Raw genomic sequence first — 20,971 nt, 5'->3', positions numbered from 1 at the left:
ATTGCACGCTTGTTTAAAATATAATATATTTAAAGAAAACCATGAAGGTAGCCGGGTCTATAGTTAATATGCGATATTCAAACACTATGAGCAAAATTAGCTGGTATAAAGATGTCAATGTGTTTATCGGTTATGGCTTACAGACGTCAAAGACTTGTTTTACAGGTGGTATTGTAAAACTGATTATGTTTGTACGTTTGCAGACTGTGGTAAGCCTTTATTAATTTTGAACGGACATATCACATTGCACGATGGACATACAACATATGGCGCATTAAGCATCGTTCTTTGCAATCCTGGATACGTGGCAAATGTATCTCAGATTATGTGTGTATCAAGTGGACTGTGGGAAAACGCTTCTTGTGAGCTGCTAGGTAAGATAACCATTGTAATTTATTTCATATCAAATACATTTTTATTATTTCAAGTTCAAGCTTATGTGATAAGCCAATACGATGACGAATAACATAATTCGACATCTTCATGCTATTCTAGTCAGCATATTGTCTTTTCAGTAATTCTTCCGATTGCAAGGTGGACAAATATTCATTAATAGTTATTCAATCATTTGTATTATTTGTAATGCATGAGGTCATTAGCTGATATCACTGTCAACCGTAATGCGACGTTTGAAGTATTCTTTCCGGCGTGATTTCTAAAAATATGCAACTGAAGTAAAACACTTTATAGATTATTATGATGTCAGCTGAATTAAATGATGTTATAGATTCATATATACATATACATTTATACAAAACGAACTGTTCGATATGATTGTCAATGTGATTCTACACATAATATCAAATTATTCTTAGTGTACGTCATTCATTAGCCCCATTACAATGCATAACACATAATGAGAAAGATAATATGTGTGTGCCCTTTTGTCTAAATACGTACTTGGATTCAGATTGCGGTTTGCCAAAGCCAATGCCAAACGGGAATACATCATTAAGGGATCCAACAAATACCAGTTATGGAGCCATGTCTGATGTGAGCTGTAACACAGGTTATGAACCCACCACGCCACAAATAACGTGCACGACAAGTGGAACGTGGGAAAATGCTTCGTGCAACGCACGCGGTATGTTTAACTATTTCTGCCCAAGATGCTTTACGATGATCTGGAATGTTTGCTATATTGTGCTAGGCTTTGAATTTTGCATTAGCCAAGGGATTAGCTGAAACGTGTACTTATTTCATTTCTTCGTATTTCAAAAGGGTCTATATTCTGTTGACAAATCATAACCATTGAGTAATTAAATTGTAATTAAATTGAATTAATTTTCTATCTATTGTATTGCTTGTTAATTCGAATTACGACCTTGTGTCTATTTACACGCAAGTTTTATGCGAATACTTGACTACATGTGAGGTAAGACTATTCATCACGCTTACTAAATCCCTTATTCTTTGATTTATTCGTTCGATGTTTGTGTCGTAAATAGGTAAATGATACACATTTGGTCTAAATGGTTAACTTGGAGTGTGAAATATCAGATGCAAGGACACATCGAGGAATGCAGTAGTTATTTGTGTAATTTAATTGACATATAATAATAAAATATGATTATGCCCGGTACATATGTTACAATGTATTTAAGATTGCGGAGATCCTGTATCTATTCGAAATGGAACAATTGTTCTATTTAATGCATTTAATACAACATACGGCTCATTTGCCAACGTAAGTTGTGCGACAGGCTATGAACATGATACGTCACAGATTATGTGTGAGGCAAATGGAGAGTGGCAAAATGCGTCATGTCGCCCATTAGGTACGATGCTTATTGAACTAGTTAAATATAGCCTTTATGTAACAACACACATGTTACAAACGTAGACATGTTTTAGTAAAATTTCGTGAAATCCGTTTCAAATACCAAAGCTATTTAAATAAAAAGTTTCGTATAATCTTTAATCCATAAGATAGACACGCAATCCGATTTCTCGCACGTAGTGAAATTGCTTTTTCATTCTGTAAGATTGTGGACCACTTCCGTTTTTGCAAAACGGAAATCTGACGTTACTTCAACAGGGAACTAGTACGTTTGGTGCAGGTGCCAACGTCAACTGCAGCGTTGGTTACGTTCCAACGAAAATCGAGATTTCGTGCATGTTTGATGGAATATGGTCGGCAGCTTCATGCAACCCGATTGGTACCATAGCGTCAATATATATGATTATATCTTTATCTTTATGACATGAATCGTAATTTACAATAGTGTCATCATTAGAAATTAAGCAATTAGAAATTAAGCAATTATAAGCACATATATCATTTAGAGGCTCATTAATTGTTAACAATTAAATCTTAATTCATTAGTTTGATACACCGTATTAGTTTATCCAACACATGATTGAATTGTATCAAGTCGTGCATTTATAAATGCAATAGATGTCATGAATTTGTTGGCACATCACTCTGCCGTTTTACTTGCAAATCGGGTGTCAGTGAATGTTTCACACAGCAGATTGCAGGGAACCGAATTAAAAAAAAACGTGCATTTTTATATGTGGAATGGATCGAGATAAAATGCGTTTAACACAGCTGTTACAATCGCTTGCAAAGATGGATATGTTTTAATTTGAAATCACTTAATATTCACAAAAATTGGAACATAGACTGAAGCTAGTTGCGCTGTCGTTTGTATGTTGAATCTTTATCATTTTCTTAAATCATCATCAAATTAAACATACCCATTCAAACTACGGACGACTTCTTGAATGTAACTATTTGCACTGTAGTTTAACTTACGCAATAATCCAATAATCATTCAAATGATTTCGAAGTTCAAAGTAACTCCGATTAATTCGAGCGGATATTATTATAAGCGAAATAGGAATGCCGGATTGCATCTTGCTTGCAGGCTGTGGCAATCTATTATCAATTCTGAATGGTCAGATCTCGCTAATGGAACAAAACAACACAACTTACGGAGCAGAGGCCATTGTCATGTGCAGTATTGGGTACACTACGAATTCTCCGCGGATAACTTGCATGGCAAATGGGCAGTGGGAACAAGCTTTATGTGACATTACAGGTTTGTTAACGATGCAAGATACTGTGTTTTATAAGTTTTTATACGAACATTTCCCGCGCATTTTTATCTGCGGGCCGCTTGGAATTTACGATCAAGCGTCATGTAACCCCCCCCACCGTTCCTCCGTTATACCGTAATAACTTTAAGCTATCGGATACTAAAGCATAATTATTTTGTGTTATGTCAAAAATAGAAACAAAAATACAGGTGTCCGAAAGCTTAGAGACAAAGTCACATGTGTTTCGTGACACAATATTTCATTTACGATCGGATATGGGTATGCCATGTGAATAACGTCAATTCCACGAGGTATAGTATACATTACTGTAATATATATAATTCACTGAAAGCTGTTGGGTGAAACAGGTTACTACCGGTTTACATACTTATTTTCCTAATAACGCAATTGAAATGGCCCATTGCCCGAAAGCATTCGTCTGCCAGGTTGCATGACCTTTATTCGGTTATAATATGCATGATAGAAATGTCCCCAGAAAAGCGCAGTCGGGCAGAATTCTGGTACAATAGCATTTTAAAATAAACTAACCGAAATTTAAGAGTCATTAATTTTGCAAGAAAACCGGTTTGTCCGAAATATATTTATATATATTTATTTTTCCTAAAATATGGAATGTCCAAAAATTCAAACTCAACTTTTGGACGTCTCTCGTGTTTGTATAAATGTATCATAAAGGTGTGTAAACACGAGATGAGCGTTACGTCTGTGCATAAACATATTTAGTTTAAATGAATAAAACCAGAAACCCACTAAACTGTGTTCGATACGGTTATGCATTTACATGAACGTATTTAAACTGATGTTAATTTATAACTATCAAATGCAATTGAAACAATTAATTGAATTAGATTGTGGAATACCAAGTGTTCTTCATGGTACCATTCTGTTGATTGAAAACACCACATACGGGGCCGTGGCGTCATTCTCTTGTGACGTTGGATACAAGTATATGGGGAACCAGTTAACATGCACGGCAAATGGCACGTGGTCAGGGGAACGATGCTATACAACTGGTTAGATCTATTCCAAATATTAAAACCCAACATTTCACGCCTCATTGAAATACAAGAATATTTAACGAAAACCATCACGGTCGACGAGTCTGTATTTCATATCGCGAGTTTTTTTTAAGTTTGTTTAATATTTAAACAGTATAAGATATATGAGCTAGTCTTAAGCATGTCAATGTGTTTAACGGTCATGGCTTATAGACGTTTATAACTTCTTGTAAAAGTGGTTTTATAAAAAGTGATTGTGTTTGTACGTTTGCAGACTGTGGTAGGCCTTTACCAATTTTGAACGGACATATCACATTGCACGATAGAAATACAACATATGGCGCATTAGCCATCGTTCTTTGCAATCCTGGATACCTGGCAAATGTATCTCAGATCATGTGTGTATCCAGTGGACGTTGGGAAAACGCTTCTTGTGAGCTGCTAGGTAAGATAACCATTGTAATTTATTTCATATCAAATACATTTTTATTATTTCAAGTTCAAGCTTTATGTGATAAGCCAATACGATGACGAATAACATAATTCGACATCTTCATGCTATTCTAGTCAGCATATTGTCTTTTCAGTAATTCTTCCGATTGCAAGGTGGACAAATATTCATTAATAGTTATTCAATCATTTGTATTATTTGTAATGCATGAGGTCATTAGTTGATATCACTGTCAACCGTAATGCGACGTTTGAAGTATTCTTTCCGGCGTGATTTCTAAAAATATGCAACTGAAGTAAAACACTTTATAGATTATTATGATGTCAGCTGAATTAAATGATGTTATAGATTCATATATACATATACATTTATACAAAACGAACTGTTCGATATGATTGTCAATGTGATTCTACACATAATATCAAATTATTCTTAGTGTACGTCATTCATTAGCCCCATTACAATGCATAACACATAATGAGAAAGATAATATGTGTGTGCCCTTTTGTCTAAATACGTACTTGGATTCAGATTGCGGTTTGCCAAAGCCAATGCCAAACGGGAATACATCATTAAGGGATCCAACAAATACCAGTTATGGAGCCATGTCTGATGTGAGCTGTAACACAGGTTATGAACCCACCACGCCACAAATAACGTGCACGACAAGTGGAACGTGGGAAAATGCTTCGTGCAACGCACGCGGTATGTTTAACTATTTCTGCCCAAGATGCTTTACGATGATCTGGAATGTTTGCTATATTGTGCTAGGCTTTGAATTTTGCATTAGCCAAGGGATTAGCTGAAACGTGTACTTATTTCATTTCTTCGTATTTCAAAAGGGTCTATATTCTGTTGACAAATCATAACCATTGAGTAATTAAATTGTAATTAAATTGAATTACTTTTCTATCTATTGTATTGCTTGTTAATTCGAATTACGACCTTGTGTCTATTTACACGCAAGTTTTATGCGAATACTTGACTACATGTGAGGTAAGACTATTCATCACGCTTACTAAATCCCTTATTCTTTGATTTATTCGTTCGATGTTTGTGTCGTAAATAGGTAAATGATACACATTTGGTCTAAATGGTTAACTTGGAGTGTGAAATATCAGATGCAAGGACACATCGAGGAATGCAGTAGTTATTTGTGTAATTTAATTGACATATAATAATAAAATATGATTATGCCCGGTACATATGTTACAATGTATTTAAGATTGCGGAGATCCTGTATCTATTCGAAATGGAACAATTGTTCTATTTAATGCATTTAATACAACATACGGCTCATTTGCCAACGTAAGTTGTGCGACAGGCTATGAACATGATACGTCACAGATTATGTGTGAGGCAAATGGAGAGTGGCAAAATGCGTCATGTCGCCCATTAGGTACGATGCTTATTGAACTAGTTAAATATAGCCTTTATGTAACAACACACATGTTACAAACGTAGACATGTTTTAGTAAAATTTCGTGAAATCCGTTTCAAATACCAAAGCTATTTAAATAAAAAGTTTCGTATAATCTTTAATCCATAAGATAGACACGCAATCCGATTTCTCGCACGTAGTGAAATTGCTTTTTCATTCTGTAAGATTGTGGACCACTTCCGTTTTTGCAAAACGGAAATCTGACGTTACTTCAACAGGGAACTAGTACGTTTGGTGCAGGTGCCAACGTCAACTGCAGCGTTGGTTACGTTCCAACGAAAATCGAGATTTCGTGCATGTTTGATGGAATATGGTCGGCAGCTTCATGCAACCCGATTGGTACCATACGTCAATATATATGATTATATCTTTATCTTTATGACATGAATCGTAATTTACAATAGTGTCATCATTAGAAATTAAGCAATTAGAAATTAAGCAATTATAAGCACATATATCATTTAGAGGCTCATTAATTGTTAACAATTAAATCTTAATTCATTAGTTTGATACACCGTATTAGTTTATCCAACACATGATTGAATTGTATCAAGTCGTGCATTTATAAATGCAATAGATGTCATGAATTTGTTGGCACATCACTCTGCCGTTTTACTTGCAAATCGGGTGTCAGTGAATGTTTCACACAGCAGATTGCAGGGAACCGAATTAAAAAAAACGTGCATTTTTATATGTGGAATGGATCGAGATAAAATGCGTTTAACACAGCTGTTACAATCGCTTGCAAAAATGGATATGTTTTAATTTGAAATCACTTAATATTCACAAAAATTGGAACATATACTGAAGCTAGTTGCGCTGTCGTTTGTATGTTGAATCTTTATCATTTTCTTAAATCATCATCAAATTAAACATACCCATTCAAACTACGGACGACTTCTTGAATGTAACTATTTGCACTGTAGTTTAACTTACGCAATAATCCAATAATCATTCAAATGATTTCGAAGTTCAAAGTAACTCCGATTAATTCGAGCGGATATTATTATAAGCGAAATAGGAATGCCGGGTTGCATCTTGCTTGCAGGCTGTGGCAATCTATTATCAATTCTGAATGGTCAGATCTCGCTAATGGAACAAAACAACACAACTTACGGAGCAGAGGCCATTGTCATGTGCAGTATTGGGTACACTACGAATTCTCCGCGGATAACTTGCATGGCAAATGGGCAGTGGGAACAAGCTTTATGTGACATTACAGGTTTGTTAACGATGCAAGATACTGTGTTTTATAAGTTTTTATACGAACATTTCCCGCGCATTTTTATATAGTAAGATAACCATAGTAATTAATATCATATCAAAATACATTTTTATTAATAAAAGTTCGAGTTTTGGTGATAAGCAAATACGATAACGAGTAACATCATTAATTTCCCAGCATTTCTTCCTTTTGCAAGGTAGATACATATATAATCAGTTCACATATATGCGATCATTCTGTTCTTTGTAATACATCAGGTTATCATATGTATTCGTTCTTTCAGCCGTAATACGACAGGAAATAGTCCATCCACATTTATTTAAATATTAAGTTAAACCAAAAGAATTAAAAGATGCATATACAATCAGCTGAATTTTTAAATGTTATTTATTAATATGAACACAATCAATTTATACCAAAATAACGGTTCGATGTGGTTATCAATTTTCAATTTTGAACGCATTGTCACATAGTACAAACGGTTGCAAACGATATTTTAATTCATGATTACATCAAGCTGTAAATTGTAACCACATCAGATAACGTTGTCAGCTAATGCATTAACAACAAGTATGTAATTAGGTGGTCCAATATGCTACCTAGCTTTTAAATTGGCATTGAATCAATGTCGGATGTTAATCTCTTCTTTCTTACATGTACACTATCTGGGGGAGAGCCCCCATTAACTTCGACGTAAATCGCATTTGAACGAGTTTTTCAGCTAAATTACGACACGGTTAATATTATGTTTTGTTCTTTTAGACTGTGGTTTCCCACCAGATATGCCAAACGGAATCATTACATTATTTGACGAATCAAACACAACGTATGGTGCCCTTGCAAAGGTTAATTGTACACCAGGCTATGAACATACCCAACATATCATACAATGTGCAACATCTGGATGGGAGAACACGTCCTGCGAACCGCATGGTTTGTTAAACAAAAATATATTTAATAAAGACTGTGTTATATTGATAACTGTAAATCAATAGTTTTGAAACCTTTACAATATACATGTATTTAAAATAAGTTATATTTCTAAAATTACATTTATGAAAATCAATACATTTATTACCACTTAGTTGTGTTTAAACCTGAGGTCTTTGTACTCATATTTATATATAAAATAGTCGAAACATGCAAATTTTGTGAGTCAAATTTATAAGATAATTTTTGTTTTGAGGACTATTAAGTGGCCCCTAAGCATACGTTATGCAGACAATAACGACTAAAACTATTTTGTGTTGCAAACGTTATCATTATTATTGTTTATACATGCTTAAACTTGAATACAACTGGCATTTACTTATTGATTACTAGATTGTGGATCTACTCCGTCTCTTCAAAACGGATTTGTTCAAACATCAGACGGAACTACTTTTGGAAAAACGGCCGTGTATGCATGTAATCCGGGATATACATTTATTGGATTCCCCGTTATATCATGTCTTTCTTCAGGATGGCCTTTTATTGAAAATTCATGTATAATCAAAGGTAACACAATAGCGTCGATTTAATACAGTATGTTTTTATTAGTGAATGAGAAAGGTGTTGTGAATAATAATATTTCTTCACAAGTGCAAAATTTTATCTATCAATATGTTATCTTCCTGTATTGTCGCAAAATTATATAAAGTGTGGGATTTGTGGTACATATTTTAGATTGCGGCCAATTGAAGAACCCAACAAAAGGTAAGGTAGATATGAGTAAAGGCTCCACCTATCAGGCTGTTGCCAGGTACACGTGTAACCAAGGTTACGATTTGATTGGAGATGAGAAGAGAATGTGTCAGTCAACTGGGACTTGGTCAGGCATACAACCGTCTTGTATTTCAAAAGGTTATTTACGGTTATGTCTTATACAATATTGTCTATTATAAGAGTTGTTTTTCTTAAGCTAATTGTAAACCAATTCACATCCTGATGCTTTTGTTTGTTATTGCAATTAAACAAACATTTATGTAGCAAAATAGAGTGTATTATCTTTAAAGTTTGTATATAATGTTTAAGTCTTTCTTAAATCTGTATAGTAAAGGTAAAGGCACTCTACTTACCTAAAAGCTTCGAATGATGTCATTTAAATAAATGCTTGACTTCTATTAAAAAATAAATTTAGATATGCTGTAGATGTTCTTGCACCTCTGATTGCATTACATTATCGTGTTCATGTTCATATTGTATATGTATTTTTTGCAATCTTGAAATGCAAGTTGTTCAAAGCGTGAAAATAATGCATCGTTTGAGAACATTGAAATGATATGTAAGGGTTTTGCAGCGGAATAAGTGATGTTCGAATGTTTTACTATTAGCTCGTCATAGTTTGCTTGAAGTAAAGTCTACGTAATGGTTTGAACGAAAATATACTTTTAAACAGTTATAATATGACAGCTTTGATATATCATCCTTGTCGTATCCTATTTCAGAGCAAACGAAAGTTGTTTGCAAAACCAATGTCGACATTCGCGGCACGGAATGGAAGGAAGTAATTCAAGGTTCCACTCGTGTTCAGCAATGTGCAGAAGGATTCGAAGGTATTTCGTGTATTAGATGCCATGTTATAAGGTATTTTGTCTCTAATAAACTGAACTATTTCTAAACGTTATCTGATAAAATATTTTATGAGTATTACAGCATACCCTAAACTTTGTTAAACGGTCAAAATAACAGATCTGGGTGTGTTTTATTCAAATGATAATTTTAATTTTAGGTAACATTACAAGAGTATGTTTTAATGATGGCACTTGGCAACTTCCACAGTATAACTGTGTCAGGAAGACAGTAACAAATGTAGCCGGAAAGGTACTTGTATATGCAAAGTGACTTTCGGTTGAATTACTTATACGAGTATATAAACTCTCAGATGAACTAGTTTTTATGGATATATGCGCTTTTTAAGGAAATATAATAGGAACTGTTTCAATCTCATTTATCTTTTAGAAAATGTATTAATGGTTTCAACTTGATATCGCAGATTAGATCACTAACCTAATTTATACGGCTTTAATTTTAAAACACAGTATTGTTGCATCATTACACAAATACAGAGATCACACATTATAATACCTTTATCATCTCTTACTAAAAAATAGAAATATGTATGTTCACGTTTTTAGTGTTATAGTGCGTGTGTTTCACTGCCATTTATTCAGGTCGAAACGTTTGTGAGCAATGCCACGGCTGACATGGTCAGCAATGCTTTGGAACAGATTGTAAATGTGACTGGAAACGAAGCTACCACAAATACCTCAGAACTCTTAACTGATGCTGAGATCACAGTTCTGGCAAACAGCTTAGAACAAGTCGCTGAAATTGTCGTGAGCAAAAGTTTACCGACAGAAAATGTTGTTAAGGTATAGGTAATACTACTGACTCAGAACATATTTCCCCGTTTGCGGATAGTATTTCTTTGAAACCGACGTCGAACAATACAAACTTAACTGTTTATTAATTAGCACTGTAGATTTATAGATTAGTGTACGTAAATTGGAAACGAAAGACACATTGTTTTTCATGCTTTTTAGGCATATGTCCAGTCTGTTAGCAACCTAGTAGATGAACGAAATAAACAATCATGGGAAACCATGAAGCAACATGTAAGTACGCAACAACCATTTAGAAATAAATATGCTTTTTTCAGATATGAATCTAAGCTTCAAATAATAATCGTTCATAGGACACATAATTTGAGACTTAAATTAACTTTATACGGGCTCTTGATTGAACGTATTTCAAATAAAATTAAATAGTATTTTTATTTACAGAAAAGTTATGGTGGAGAAAACATGTTGGCGTCTGTAGACAAAATTGGAGTCGCCCTAAGGGAAAAAGTGGCGTCGGGCGAAGAAGGTTTCACAAACATTACGATTGTGCAGAAAAACGTCGCACTAGAGGTAAAAAAAGTTATCAAGCAAGACATAGTTTTTCCTTACGCAGACATTAAGATTGATCAGCACCAAGATCAAATTTGGGCGAAAACCTCCGAAAGCAGTATTCTACTGAAGGCGAAGGCAATTGGTAGGTACTTACTTAAAATTTAATTAAACAGTTGCGTAATATATATTGCAGAATAGGTGCATTATATAAATAAAAAAATATTCTGCTTTTAAGCAATACATATACTTGTCAAACAAGCGTTTTTTTCATGCGAATTTTACTAATTTTTTAATTTTATATCAATGAATACGTTTTCTTGATTGACAGGTGATACCGAAGTTATTGTGACCGTTGTGATTTATAAAGATATGAGCCATGTTTTACCAAATACTTCAGAAACACCTATAGGGTACTGCAATTTCTCGAAATTAAAACTTGTTTAAGTACTATGTATTGTTCGTTTGACTGTTTTAAAATGTAACATAGGGAATTTTATTTTGCTTTTGACCAAATCTAAAATTCAGTCAACATAGTAACGTCCCGTATTTTACAGAGCCAAGACAAACGATCAGCAAATAAATGGTCCTATTCTTTCACTTTCTCTCTCCAATCACTTCGGAAAGCTGAATCCGCCTGTATTGCTGACATTTGAACGAATGAAGGTACACTTTATGTTGCACATGCAGATTATTTTATATGCACAAAACATGTTAAAACACTTAAATGCCGATTGAAAATGGTTTTACGGTTCTGTTCTTTCATTTTCAGGCAAACCTCACAAGCCCTGTTTGCAGTTACTGGACGTTTGGAAGGTACTTAAAAACCTATTCGATTAAATAAATACTTACTAGTATATGTAGTTGTGAAAATATGTGTGCATATTTGGGGGCTGAAGGTATGTATGTAATTTGGTTACGGCACAGCTTTGATATGATTGTGTTTGTATTTAGAAAAAATGAAACGGGTTATTGGGCCAGTGACGGTTGCGTGTTGCTAAATTCTGATGAAAACAAAACTGTTTGTCAGTGCGATCATCTCACCAATTTTGCAGTCCTGATGAGTCCATTCGTTGAGGTATGTAATTACTGTAATTAAAGCTTTCGGGCACTGTAAGTTTTCGGACGCCCTCTTTTTAAGCCAAAAAAATTATTTATGTGGTTCCAATACGTGTATCCTGAAATAAAACTACTTTTTGGAAAAACCCACTAATCTGTTGTTACAAATAAAGCTGACTCATTTATAATCCTTTCAAAATCACACACTGTATCAACCGTTATGATTTGAAGTAAGCTATCATTGGTTGATATAATGGACCAGCGTTGTTTGTACCGGGGTGATTAGTGGATTTTTCTAAACTCGTGCTTTTCCGGGATAAGTCTATTAACCGGACACCCAGATTTTCCCCAGAAATTAATTACTCTATTAAGTACTCTTAATTTGCGGGGAAATGCATGTGTATCACAAATAAACGTATTTTTGTTAATCCGTTGACATATAACACCTGTATTTGGCAATCTGATAACGGGCGTGAACCTGACAGATGCATGTAAGAAAACGTGGGTCCGTTAAATTTGCGTTATTTTTGGTAAATTGGCGTGTATACCTGTTAACATTGGCATCACCCAATAATTAATGAAGGTGTCATAGTGTACATCACTTCAGGAACATATCAAATATGCTTATTGTATGGCTTATGAAAATTAGTGTTCCGTGCATACTGTCAGTTCAGAGTTAAGATATATGCAGCTACATGTTCTTGCTGAAGTGTGACAAATTTGCACACATTTTAACTGCGCTAAATTCTATTGTTTTTAAGACAACAATATCAAAATTGCAACAGTTTGTTTGGATGCAAATAAAAAATTCTTACTACAGTCTATCAAATGCTAATCATCGTACTCTATGGTCCATGTACAACCTTTTATACATAAAGTAAAACCATGACTTTTTATTAATTAATTGCAAGCATATCCTGAAGTAATTTTAACGAATACGAAACGGTGTATTATAGGCAAGACAGTATTAATTGGTGACTCTTTACACGGGAATAAAGGAACTTTAAGTCCATTAGGCATATTGTCTTTAAATTTTCGTAAGTGTATAATTGGAAATATTCTTGAGTTATCTAAAGTTTCGGACACGAAACAAACAAAGTTTTAAGTGTTCGAAACTTAAAATAATAACGGTAGTACTCATGTAAACCATATGTGACAAAATATACTACACGTATCATGCGTTAATTTACAAATCATGTAACAGTTACAGCTACTATAATCATATGCAGATTTTTTCCAAAAGAATTCAAAACATAAAGTTTATAATAAAACATTTTTTAAAGTTCAATTCGGACAACATATGTATACAAATGGTAAAATTGTCGAATTATTTTTTATAACTGGTATTGCAATTCAAAATAACTTTTGCAAAATGGAGGTATATTGTCTTTCTTCCTCTTCATGATGTGATACATTGGGATAATGAATCTAGCGAATTATTTATATCGTTCATACGATCCATTTTGGAATTATTAAAAAAAAATATCTTACATGTTTTCTATATTTAATACAACTAAGTGGCTTTTCCAAAGCGCGAAAATATAGAGGTATCAGTTTACGAACATCTTTATCATGAAATATTTCAGATAGATCAATTTAATATATGACCCTATTTTAACAAATACATTTTATTCGGTATCTTTAATTTTGTTCATGAATTTTCGTGAACGGTTTAAAACAATAGTCGGTGAAAAGTTGGGTAATTGAATACTTATGGAACACACACAATATGGATATGTTTGAAGAACGATATTGTAGCATCCTTCATCCTTTTTGTTTAAAGCAGTAACTTAAAGACCGCACAGGGCACTTCAGTGCTTGTGTTAACAATTTTGAAACAATCGTATAAAGATCGTTTGGACTTACGATGAATATTATCCTATTCGCTTACTTTGTGAACGTTTAGTGCGAATTAGGGACATGTATTTATTCAATTATCTTTACAAATATTACCAACGTTGAAAATATTGTAATTTAATCCTGGAAAATAAGGTGTCTGCAAAACTCTTATTCATTTAAGTTAACCTTATTTTCGTTTTATTAATAAAATATTAAGTGCTCTACGGGTTAATTGAAATTCTTGAAACATAATGTCTAGTTGATTAGAACAAGATTTGCATATACAAATGTTCAATATGTTGTAGTTTTCTATTTAACACAATTGATCCTTAAAACGAGTTTTAAGCGTTTGACCTGTCTGACCGACGTATTGTGTAACTACAAGGGTTCGTTTCATGCAATTACATATACTACGTGCAAATGTCTTCCAGAAACACTATTTCTTAATGTTCAACCGTGAATTGACGTTTATTGACTGACGCTATCATACAATAATACACTATGCACTATATAAATCTTTACGTCATATAGACTTCGTGTTGAGGATGCTTATGAAAGGTCATCAATTAAACGCTTTTATTATGGAAAAGACGAACCGTTGGTGTACGAATAATTGTGATTGTAACATAATGTGTAGTGGAAGAAATAGTCAAGAATAAATCGGTAATTTAATATTATACGTAATCTTATTTATAAAGGATGCAATAGAAACGTTAAGCTTTTTAGTAACACGTCTTTCCTTAATCTAAAAGTAAGTTCCAAACAACCGATCATAAACGTATAGTATCATACTATTATAGTAAGAAATGAACTCAAAATAATATCGAAATCAAACAAGTATACTGCATTGTGTTTCAGGCAGACGCAGCGTCTGTGCCATTACGAACGTTATCAACTGTGGGAATGGGGATTTCAATGGCATGTCTGCTGATCACAATGTTGACATACATATATCTCTGGAGGTAAAGGTTCATATAGTTGTAGTTGTTGTATTGGCTGTAGTAGTTGTACAAAAAATTATATTACATTATTAAGATATTCGTATGTACGTGTACCCGAAAGCATAAACTTTTTCTACGACCGTACACCAAGAATGAAATGAACAGATGTTTTAACTTTTCTGATTAACGAACGCATTTTGGATTTTAAGCTTTAACGCATTCGGATTATTGCGTTCTATTTATCTTCTAACGATTGTTCGTTATTCTCAAATATATTACTGATTCGTTGATTACATGTTTATGTCCTAATCCCTATTCTTACATGTTTCATGCAGGTTCCTGAAAAGTGACAGGACAATTCTGCTTTTGAATCTATGTGGCGCGCTAATGCTGTCCTACATTATATTTTTAGCTGGTGTAGACAAAACTGCCAACAAGGTTTGCATATTTATTTTTTCCTATTGAATAGTTTGTGCTTAAAGTATTGGTTATTATTTTATTTCTGAAAATTAAAAATGGATCTATACTGGCTTGGATTGTGTTGATATTTGCCGAAGGTGCGATGTTTTTATTTGTATACGAAGTGTGTTCTTTTTGAATTGAAAAAGGGTACGAATATAGGAAAATCCTTTTATTCCTTTTTATTCTTGTGGTTGTACTCCAGGCTATGTGTGCAACAACCGCGGTATTTCTACACTACATATACTTAGTAGTGTTTTGTCTGATGCTGGCAGAAGGTATAGACATAGCCATCATGGCGGTGTACGTATTCATCACCAAATCAAGACTGAAGCCCCTTCTTATTACAGCATGGGGTAAATGTCCATGACAATAGTATAAATTTATTTAAATTAGATAAAAACGCTATGTATTATAAGGAAATATTAGTTACTTCGCATAATTGCGATTTATATACAGCATCATTTTGAAGTAAATTTTATTATTTTCACCAACACAGATGTGAACATAAAAATACATTTATTGATCGACATCCTTGTTACAGTTTCGCCAGCAGTGATAGTCGCAATCAGTTTGCTGTCAACACAGGCCGATGGCTATGGAAACGAAAAATTGTAAATTAAGGGGTGTTGGTTTGCTTTATGTTAGAAACTATCGCGTTTTCAGATCGTTTCAAAAGTGTTGGTTATTTAGTTGCAGGATATTCGAATGCCACAATTATTTTGTATTTTTCAGTTGTTGGCTGTCTTTGGAGCGTGGCCTGATATGGGCCTTTGTTGCTCCTGCTCTACTTATTATACTGGTAATACCAATTCAAACACATTATAGGTTACCATAATGTTATATTGTCACGCCATTCTGGTATTTTATTGTTCTGTTCTATTGACGTGTTTGCGGTGATTCTTTTTCTTGCAGTTCAACATCGTGTGTTTGGTTCTCATATTAAGAAACATGTTTCACATGAAGGCGATGGACAGGAAGACATCAATGGAAAAGATTAAGTATGTATCATTAATGCATATAATTAGTAATTTAATAACAAAGTTATAAACCAGACACTGTGTTATCAGCGGAAAACATTGTTTTCACAACTATACAAGGTTTTTCACCTTTGTTTGACGTCAGTTAAAATTTGTGTTACTAACAAACGAATCACTAACATGTGGATCACGTATTTGAATAAGTGCATAATGGAAACATTGGGGTGTTCGCAAAGGCATAGAATTCTTATTTTCAAAAATACTCTTGACCATTGATTGATTTTTTGAACGTGTCCTTTGAGAATTTTCAACGGCTTTTTAAACGTGAAAAAAATCTTGCCTTAGAACGAGTCTGCGTTCCCTGTGCGTGCTTGTTCCTTTGATGGGCCTCTCCTGGATTCTCGGCATCTTTTACGTCAACGAGACATCTGCATTTATGCAGTATTTGTTTGCATTGTTCAACACATTGCAGGTATTCCTGACAAAATGAACTAATCATCAGTTGCAATTTAAAATTAGCATTGCATATTATCATATATTGTGTTATAGCCTGCTTGTATTAATTTATTATTTTTCATATTTGTTTTCAGGGCCTATTTATCTTCATATTCCACTGCATTTTCAACCAACAGGTAAGGTAATTTCGGTTCGATTCCCACCAATAAACTCATTAACAGTACGTGTATTGTGACTTGTTTATTGTTTTTGGGCCATCTTTTCACGAACATCTTTTACAGGTCAGAAAAGCTGTTAGAAGTGTGTACAACAAACACGAAAACTTGAAGTCGTTTAACAGATCAACGGTAATATTACTTTGATTTTTATTTTTATATTGTATGTTAAAATATTCAGGAGAGGTTTAACAAGTTTACAAGGTACATATTTCCGTATGTTATATAATTTTATTTAAACCGGTCTTTTTATTAACTTTTAGCAAAAGACGTACAACAAAAGTTTTAAGAGCAGCTGTAAGTAAATACTTTAAATTATTTATGGAAAGAAAGTATGATTAGATAATAAATAAATTATTGAGTGATAGCTGTATAATATGCCATTAACGCCGTTGTTTGTGTTTTTATTTCGTATATGGTATCTAAAGCATTTCAGTGATTTAAAGCGCTCGTAGTACCAATGATTTTGCGACCGGTAGTGCAAGTTACACAGTCCTGAAATTTAAATTTCAGTTAACTCGCATTCTGAAAACGCATCGTCTACCAGTCAGCACGAGGTATAAGTATCCTATCTTCACATCCCATTCAAATTATGTTCTGTCGAACCAGCCGCGATATGGCGTTACATGGGCAAGGGAAAATGTAGATTACTGCTTGTGTACATATTAGAGTTACATTTACAGAAGATTTCTGTTAATAATGTATTTTATTTTGCCAAATGCTCGTATGAACCATGACGTTAATTGACGTTCAAATTCACTCGTATATTAAAGATTTCTACTGGTATATTAAAGGTATGTACTGGTATATTAAAGGTATCTACTAGTATATTAAAGGTATCTACTGGTATATTAAAGGTATCTACTGGTATATTAAAGGTATCCGAAGACAATTCGGAAGGTCCCCGCATGAATGTCTACTCCAGACTGCGTGACAAAATATTGACCAAGAAGAAAGCAAATCCCATTGACAACAAATGCGAAGATTCGAATGTCTACTCCAGACTTCGTGACAAAATATTGTCCAAGAAAAAAGCCAATCTCATTGACAACAAATGCGAAGATCCGATTCCCTTCTCAAGCGAGTCATCCCTAGGATCGTCCAATGTTGTACTACGGGCTTTAAGGTTCATTAACAGGAACTCGCGCGTGGAAAGAAGCCTTTCAACAAAGAGTGCTAATACGACTGTAACACAAATGTGAGAATGTCAAAGAATATATTGATTCTAACCTGAAATCAGAGTGGCTATGCGAATAAACATACCAATAATGACGAAAGTGTTAACATCGAGCGTAATCATTTTCACATAACCTCATCTGAGACCCTTATCAAGCGGATTTAAAAAAAAGAATTAGTACAACAGTAACACATCACTATGCTTATTTATTTACTTTCGTTAATTGCTGCATACCCTTACTCGTATTTTGCTTTCTTCGAATAGTTTTAATCAAAGTTTGCACGTGTTGGCTATTTACTTCAGATCTATCTACATTTATTGCTATTTAGGAAGGTGTAAGTGTTGTCTTTTCATTTCAAAACACAGTTGATTAATTGACAAACATTATTTTACGTGTGCATCTATCATCGATTTAGCTTAGGTGATGTTATTGCCTTAATTTTTACAACTTCTTCTATGGTTTGTTTAAAATAGTTACCAATGAATTGCGTATGTTTCAGCTCGTATTTAACTCCTTGTATTATGTTGTTGTTGTCAATCTTAAAAATATTTATATTTGGTGTAACATTTAATAAAGATCATATATACTACTTTCATTTGTTGTGTTTGCCTTTGATTTGGTATTGCTGTGCCATGTTCATAATTATTAAGTTTCATGATAAGTGATTTTGTAGTTTGGATAATATAAACAAAGATATATCTACTCGGCCTTCGAATAAAATATTTAAATACACATGCATATTAGTGTTTTCAGTGATTTTGGTCGTTTATTGAATATAACCATTTTGATTTGTTGTACATCAGAATAGTATTCAAACCAGTTCCTTAAACCCTCAGATATGGAGTATGCTAGTAATAATCTGCCATTAGTAAAGCATGTTCATTCATAGTTTACCAATAAATATATTTTGCATTTTGTTTAAACAATGAGTTCCACTATTTACAAATAACTGAACATATTATGTATATAATACATTTGAATAAGTGCATTCAGTGCAATCGAACTAAAATACATACGTTAAATCTAAATAACTATTTTGATATTTATTTTTGCGCATTTGTCATAGTAACACAATGTTTACAACATGAAATGCTTAATCTTGGTAAAGGCATTGAGAGTTTTAAACATTAAAAATATATGTGTATATATTTAAATTAACAATGCTAAAGAAAATAAAAAAGGAAACATGAACATGTATGAGGTAAGGGAATGAGTAAGATGAGATGGAAGTAAGATAACCCTTAGTTTATTGTTTCACTGCCGCATACAAAATAAAAAATTGTATATTCAGTTCTACTATTCCTCTCACAATTATTTGCTTAGTATTGTGTTATTATATTGGCTCAACAGCATAGCCATATCTGAAACATTAAGCACAAAAGTAATATTGCTGACCCATAAGAAGATTTTTTAATGTCTTTCATTTATCAACAACCACAGGGTAATGCTGTGTATTAATGCACAATTGCAAATATATGTGGAGCTCCTGGCAAATTGTTATGATAAGTTATTTTTAGATGAAAATACATATTAACGTTGCACAATAAACCAAATCATATACTGCGTATACAATAATATGATGACGAATTTGTATATGTTTTTTTGCATAATTACTTTGCTAGTAAAATTAATTGAAATAAATACCAATAGTTTAATTACCTTTACCGACACTAGCTAACCCACGTGAAAGAAGAGCGCCATGATAACAGCCTGATTCGATAATATTGCTTAACTTGATTTTTATGTCGTTGTTTGATTTTATTTGTAACCAACCAATAATGGAGTTTTTTAATGTTTCCAGTTTCGGTGGATAGTTTTGTCATTGCTTAACTTGGGAAGCAACCCAGTGCACCAGGTACACACAATTATAAGCGTTTGATTGTCCAAAAATTGCTTTAAGGAAACGCTTATAGAACTTCAGTTCTGTAAAGTATACTTGCTTGATCCTTTAATTGCTAAATTACGTGTAAGTATTATAATTAAGAAAATCATATGTGTGGTGACGATATAGATTTCGTCGTTTCAATTCACAAACATTCAGTGATCTGCTTACTTGTATCATGACCGAGGACTTGATTTGTTACGAAATACAGTGCAATAAACATATTTATAATTATTTAAACTTAAATACCTTAATGTTTAATAATTATGAATAGCTTTATTGCGTGTATTCATTCAATTTCTTAGTAAAGCTTGTGGACGCCCTGTCCTTAGCTTTAACCCATGTATTGAAACTTCGGGACCAATGTCACGTACCAGAAGCCTTGGCAAAGGTAAATTGTTTCACGAGAACGACGCTGCATTTTCTTGAAACGATTTATTGCTGTGGTGACAGAATGTGGCTAGCGACATCATGTAACTCATATCATAGAAGACCGTCAATAATACTGCTTAACTTGTTTTAGTAAAAAAATGCACTAAATAATTGCCATTAATGATAGGCAGGTTTTACATAATTTTATGTTGGCAGGCTAGCTCAGTTGGTAGAGCGCTGACCAATGGAAAATCGGGTTTTGATCCTCGGCTCGGCCATATAACTCGTGTAGGCATTGGTCATCATATTATTTACACGGCTAATGCCCCTCTACCAGTGAATCAAGTATGGCAGTTTTCAACTACTGACAGAAGCGTGTTCATACAGAGCTGATACAGCAGCTTTCCCACGACAAGTGTGCGTTGGTTAAAGCGCTACTACATAACTTAAGTATTGTTTAAACGGGTACGAAATCAGCAATAGCAGCTTATCAAACATACGAACATATTTGTATTTTATGTTGATCGAATACTTCCTTGG

General features: G+C 33.6%; 1 protein-coding gene across 1 annotated transcript in view; it reads left to right on the top strand.

The window, feature by feature from the left end:
* The window catches only part of LOC127853986 (sushi, von Willebrand factor type A, EGF and pentraxin domain-containing protein 1-like), a 252,427-nt gene that overhangs the window by 8,477 nt on the left and 222,979 nt on the right, over positions 1 to 20,971 (top strand). The window contains exons 12-36 of the mRNA XM_052388885.1: positions 204 to 374; positions 911 to 1,084; positions 1,605 to 1,778; positions 1,986 to 2,159; positions 2,871 to 3,044; positions 3,912 to 4,076; positions 4,336 to 4,506; positions 5,044 to 5,217; positions 5,738 to 5,911; positions 6,119 to 6,292; positions 7,002 to 7,175; positions 7,941 to 8,111; positions 8,502 to 8,675; positions 8,844 to 9,020; positions 9,605 to 9,712; positions 9,889 to 9,980; positions 10,331 to 10,531; positions 10,703 to 10,774; positions 10,943 to 11,195; positions 11,382 to 11,463; positions 11,608 to 11,716; positions 11,823 to 11,866; positions 12,005 to 12,128; positions 14,807 to 14,910; positions 15,225 to 15,327. Coding sequence (XP_052244845.1) covers positions 204 to 374; positions 911 to 1,084; positions 1,605 to 1,778; positions 1,986 to 2,159; positions 2,871 to 3,044; positions 3,912 to 4,076; positions 4,336 to 4,506; positions 5,044 to 5,217; positions 5,738 to 5,911; positions 6,119 to 6,292; positions 7,002 to 7,175; positions 7,941 to 8,111; positions 8,502 to 8,675; positions 8,844 to 9,020; positions 9,605 to 9,712; positions 9,889 to 9,980; positions 10,331 to 10,531; positions 10,703 to 10,774; positions 10,943 to 11,195; positions 11,382 to 11,463; positions 11,608 to 11,716; positions 11,823 to 11,866; positions 12,005 to 12,128; positions 14,807 to 14,910; positions 15,225 to 15,327 — 3,713 coding nt within the window. The remainder of the gene's footprint in view (positions 1 to 203; positions 375 to 910; positions 1,085 to 1,604; positions 1,779 to 1,985; positions 2,160 to 2,870; positions 3,045 to 3,911; positions 4,077 to 4,335; positions 4,507 to 5,043; positions 5,218 to 5,737; positions 5,912 to 6,118; positions 6,293 to 7,001; positions 7,176 to 7,940; positions 8,112 to 8,501; positions 8,676 to 8,843; positions 9,021 to 9,604; positions 9,713 to 9,888; positions 9,981 to 10,330; positions 10,532 to 10,702; positions 10,775 to 10,942; positions 11,196 to 11,381; positions 11,464 to 11,607; positions 11,717 to 11,822; positions 11,867 to 12,004; positions 12,129 to 14,806; positions 14,911 to 15,224; positions 15,328 to 20,971) is intronic.

This window comes from Dreissena polymorpha, chromosome 12, assembly GCF_020536995.1.
Source record: "Dreissena polymorpha isolate Duluth1 chromosome 12, UMN_Dpol_1.0, whole genome shotgun sequence".
NCBI classification, from domain to species: domain Eukaryota; kingdom Metazoa; phylum Mollusca; class Bivalvia; order Myida; family Dreissenidae; genus Dreissena; species Dreissena polymorpha.
This window is presented reverse-complemented; position numbering and strand designations above follow the sequence as displayed.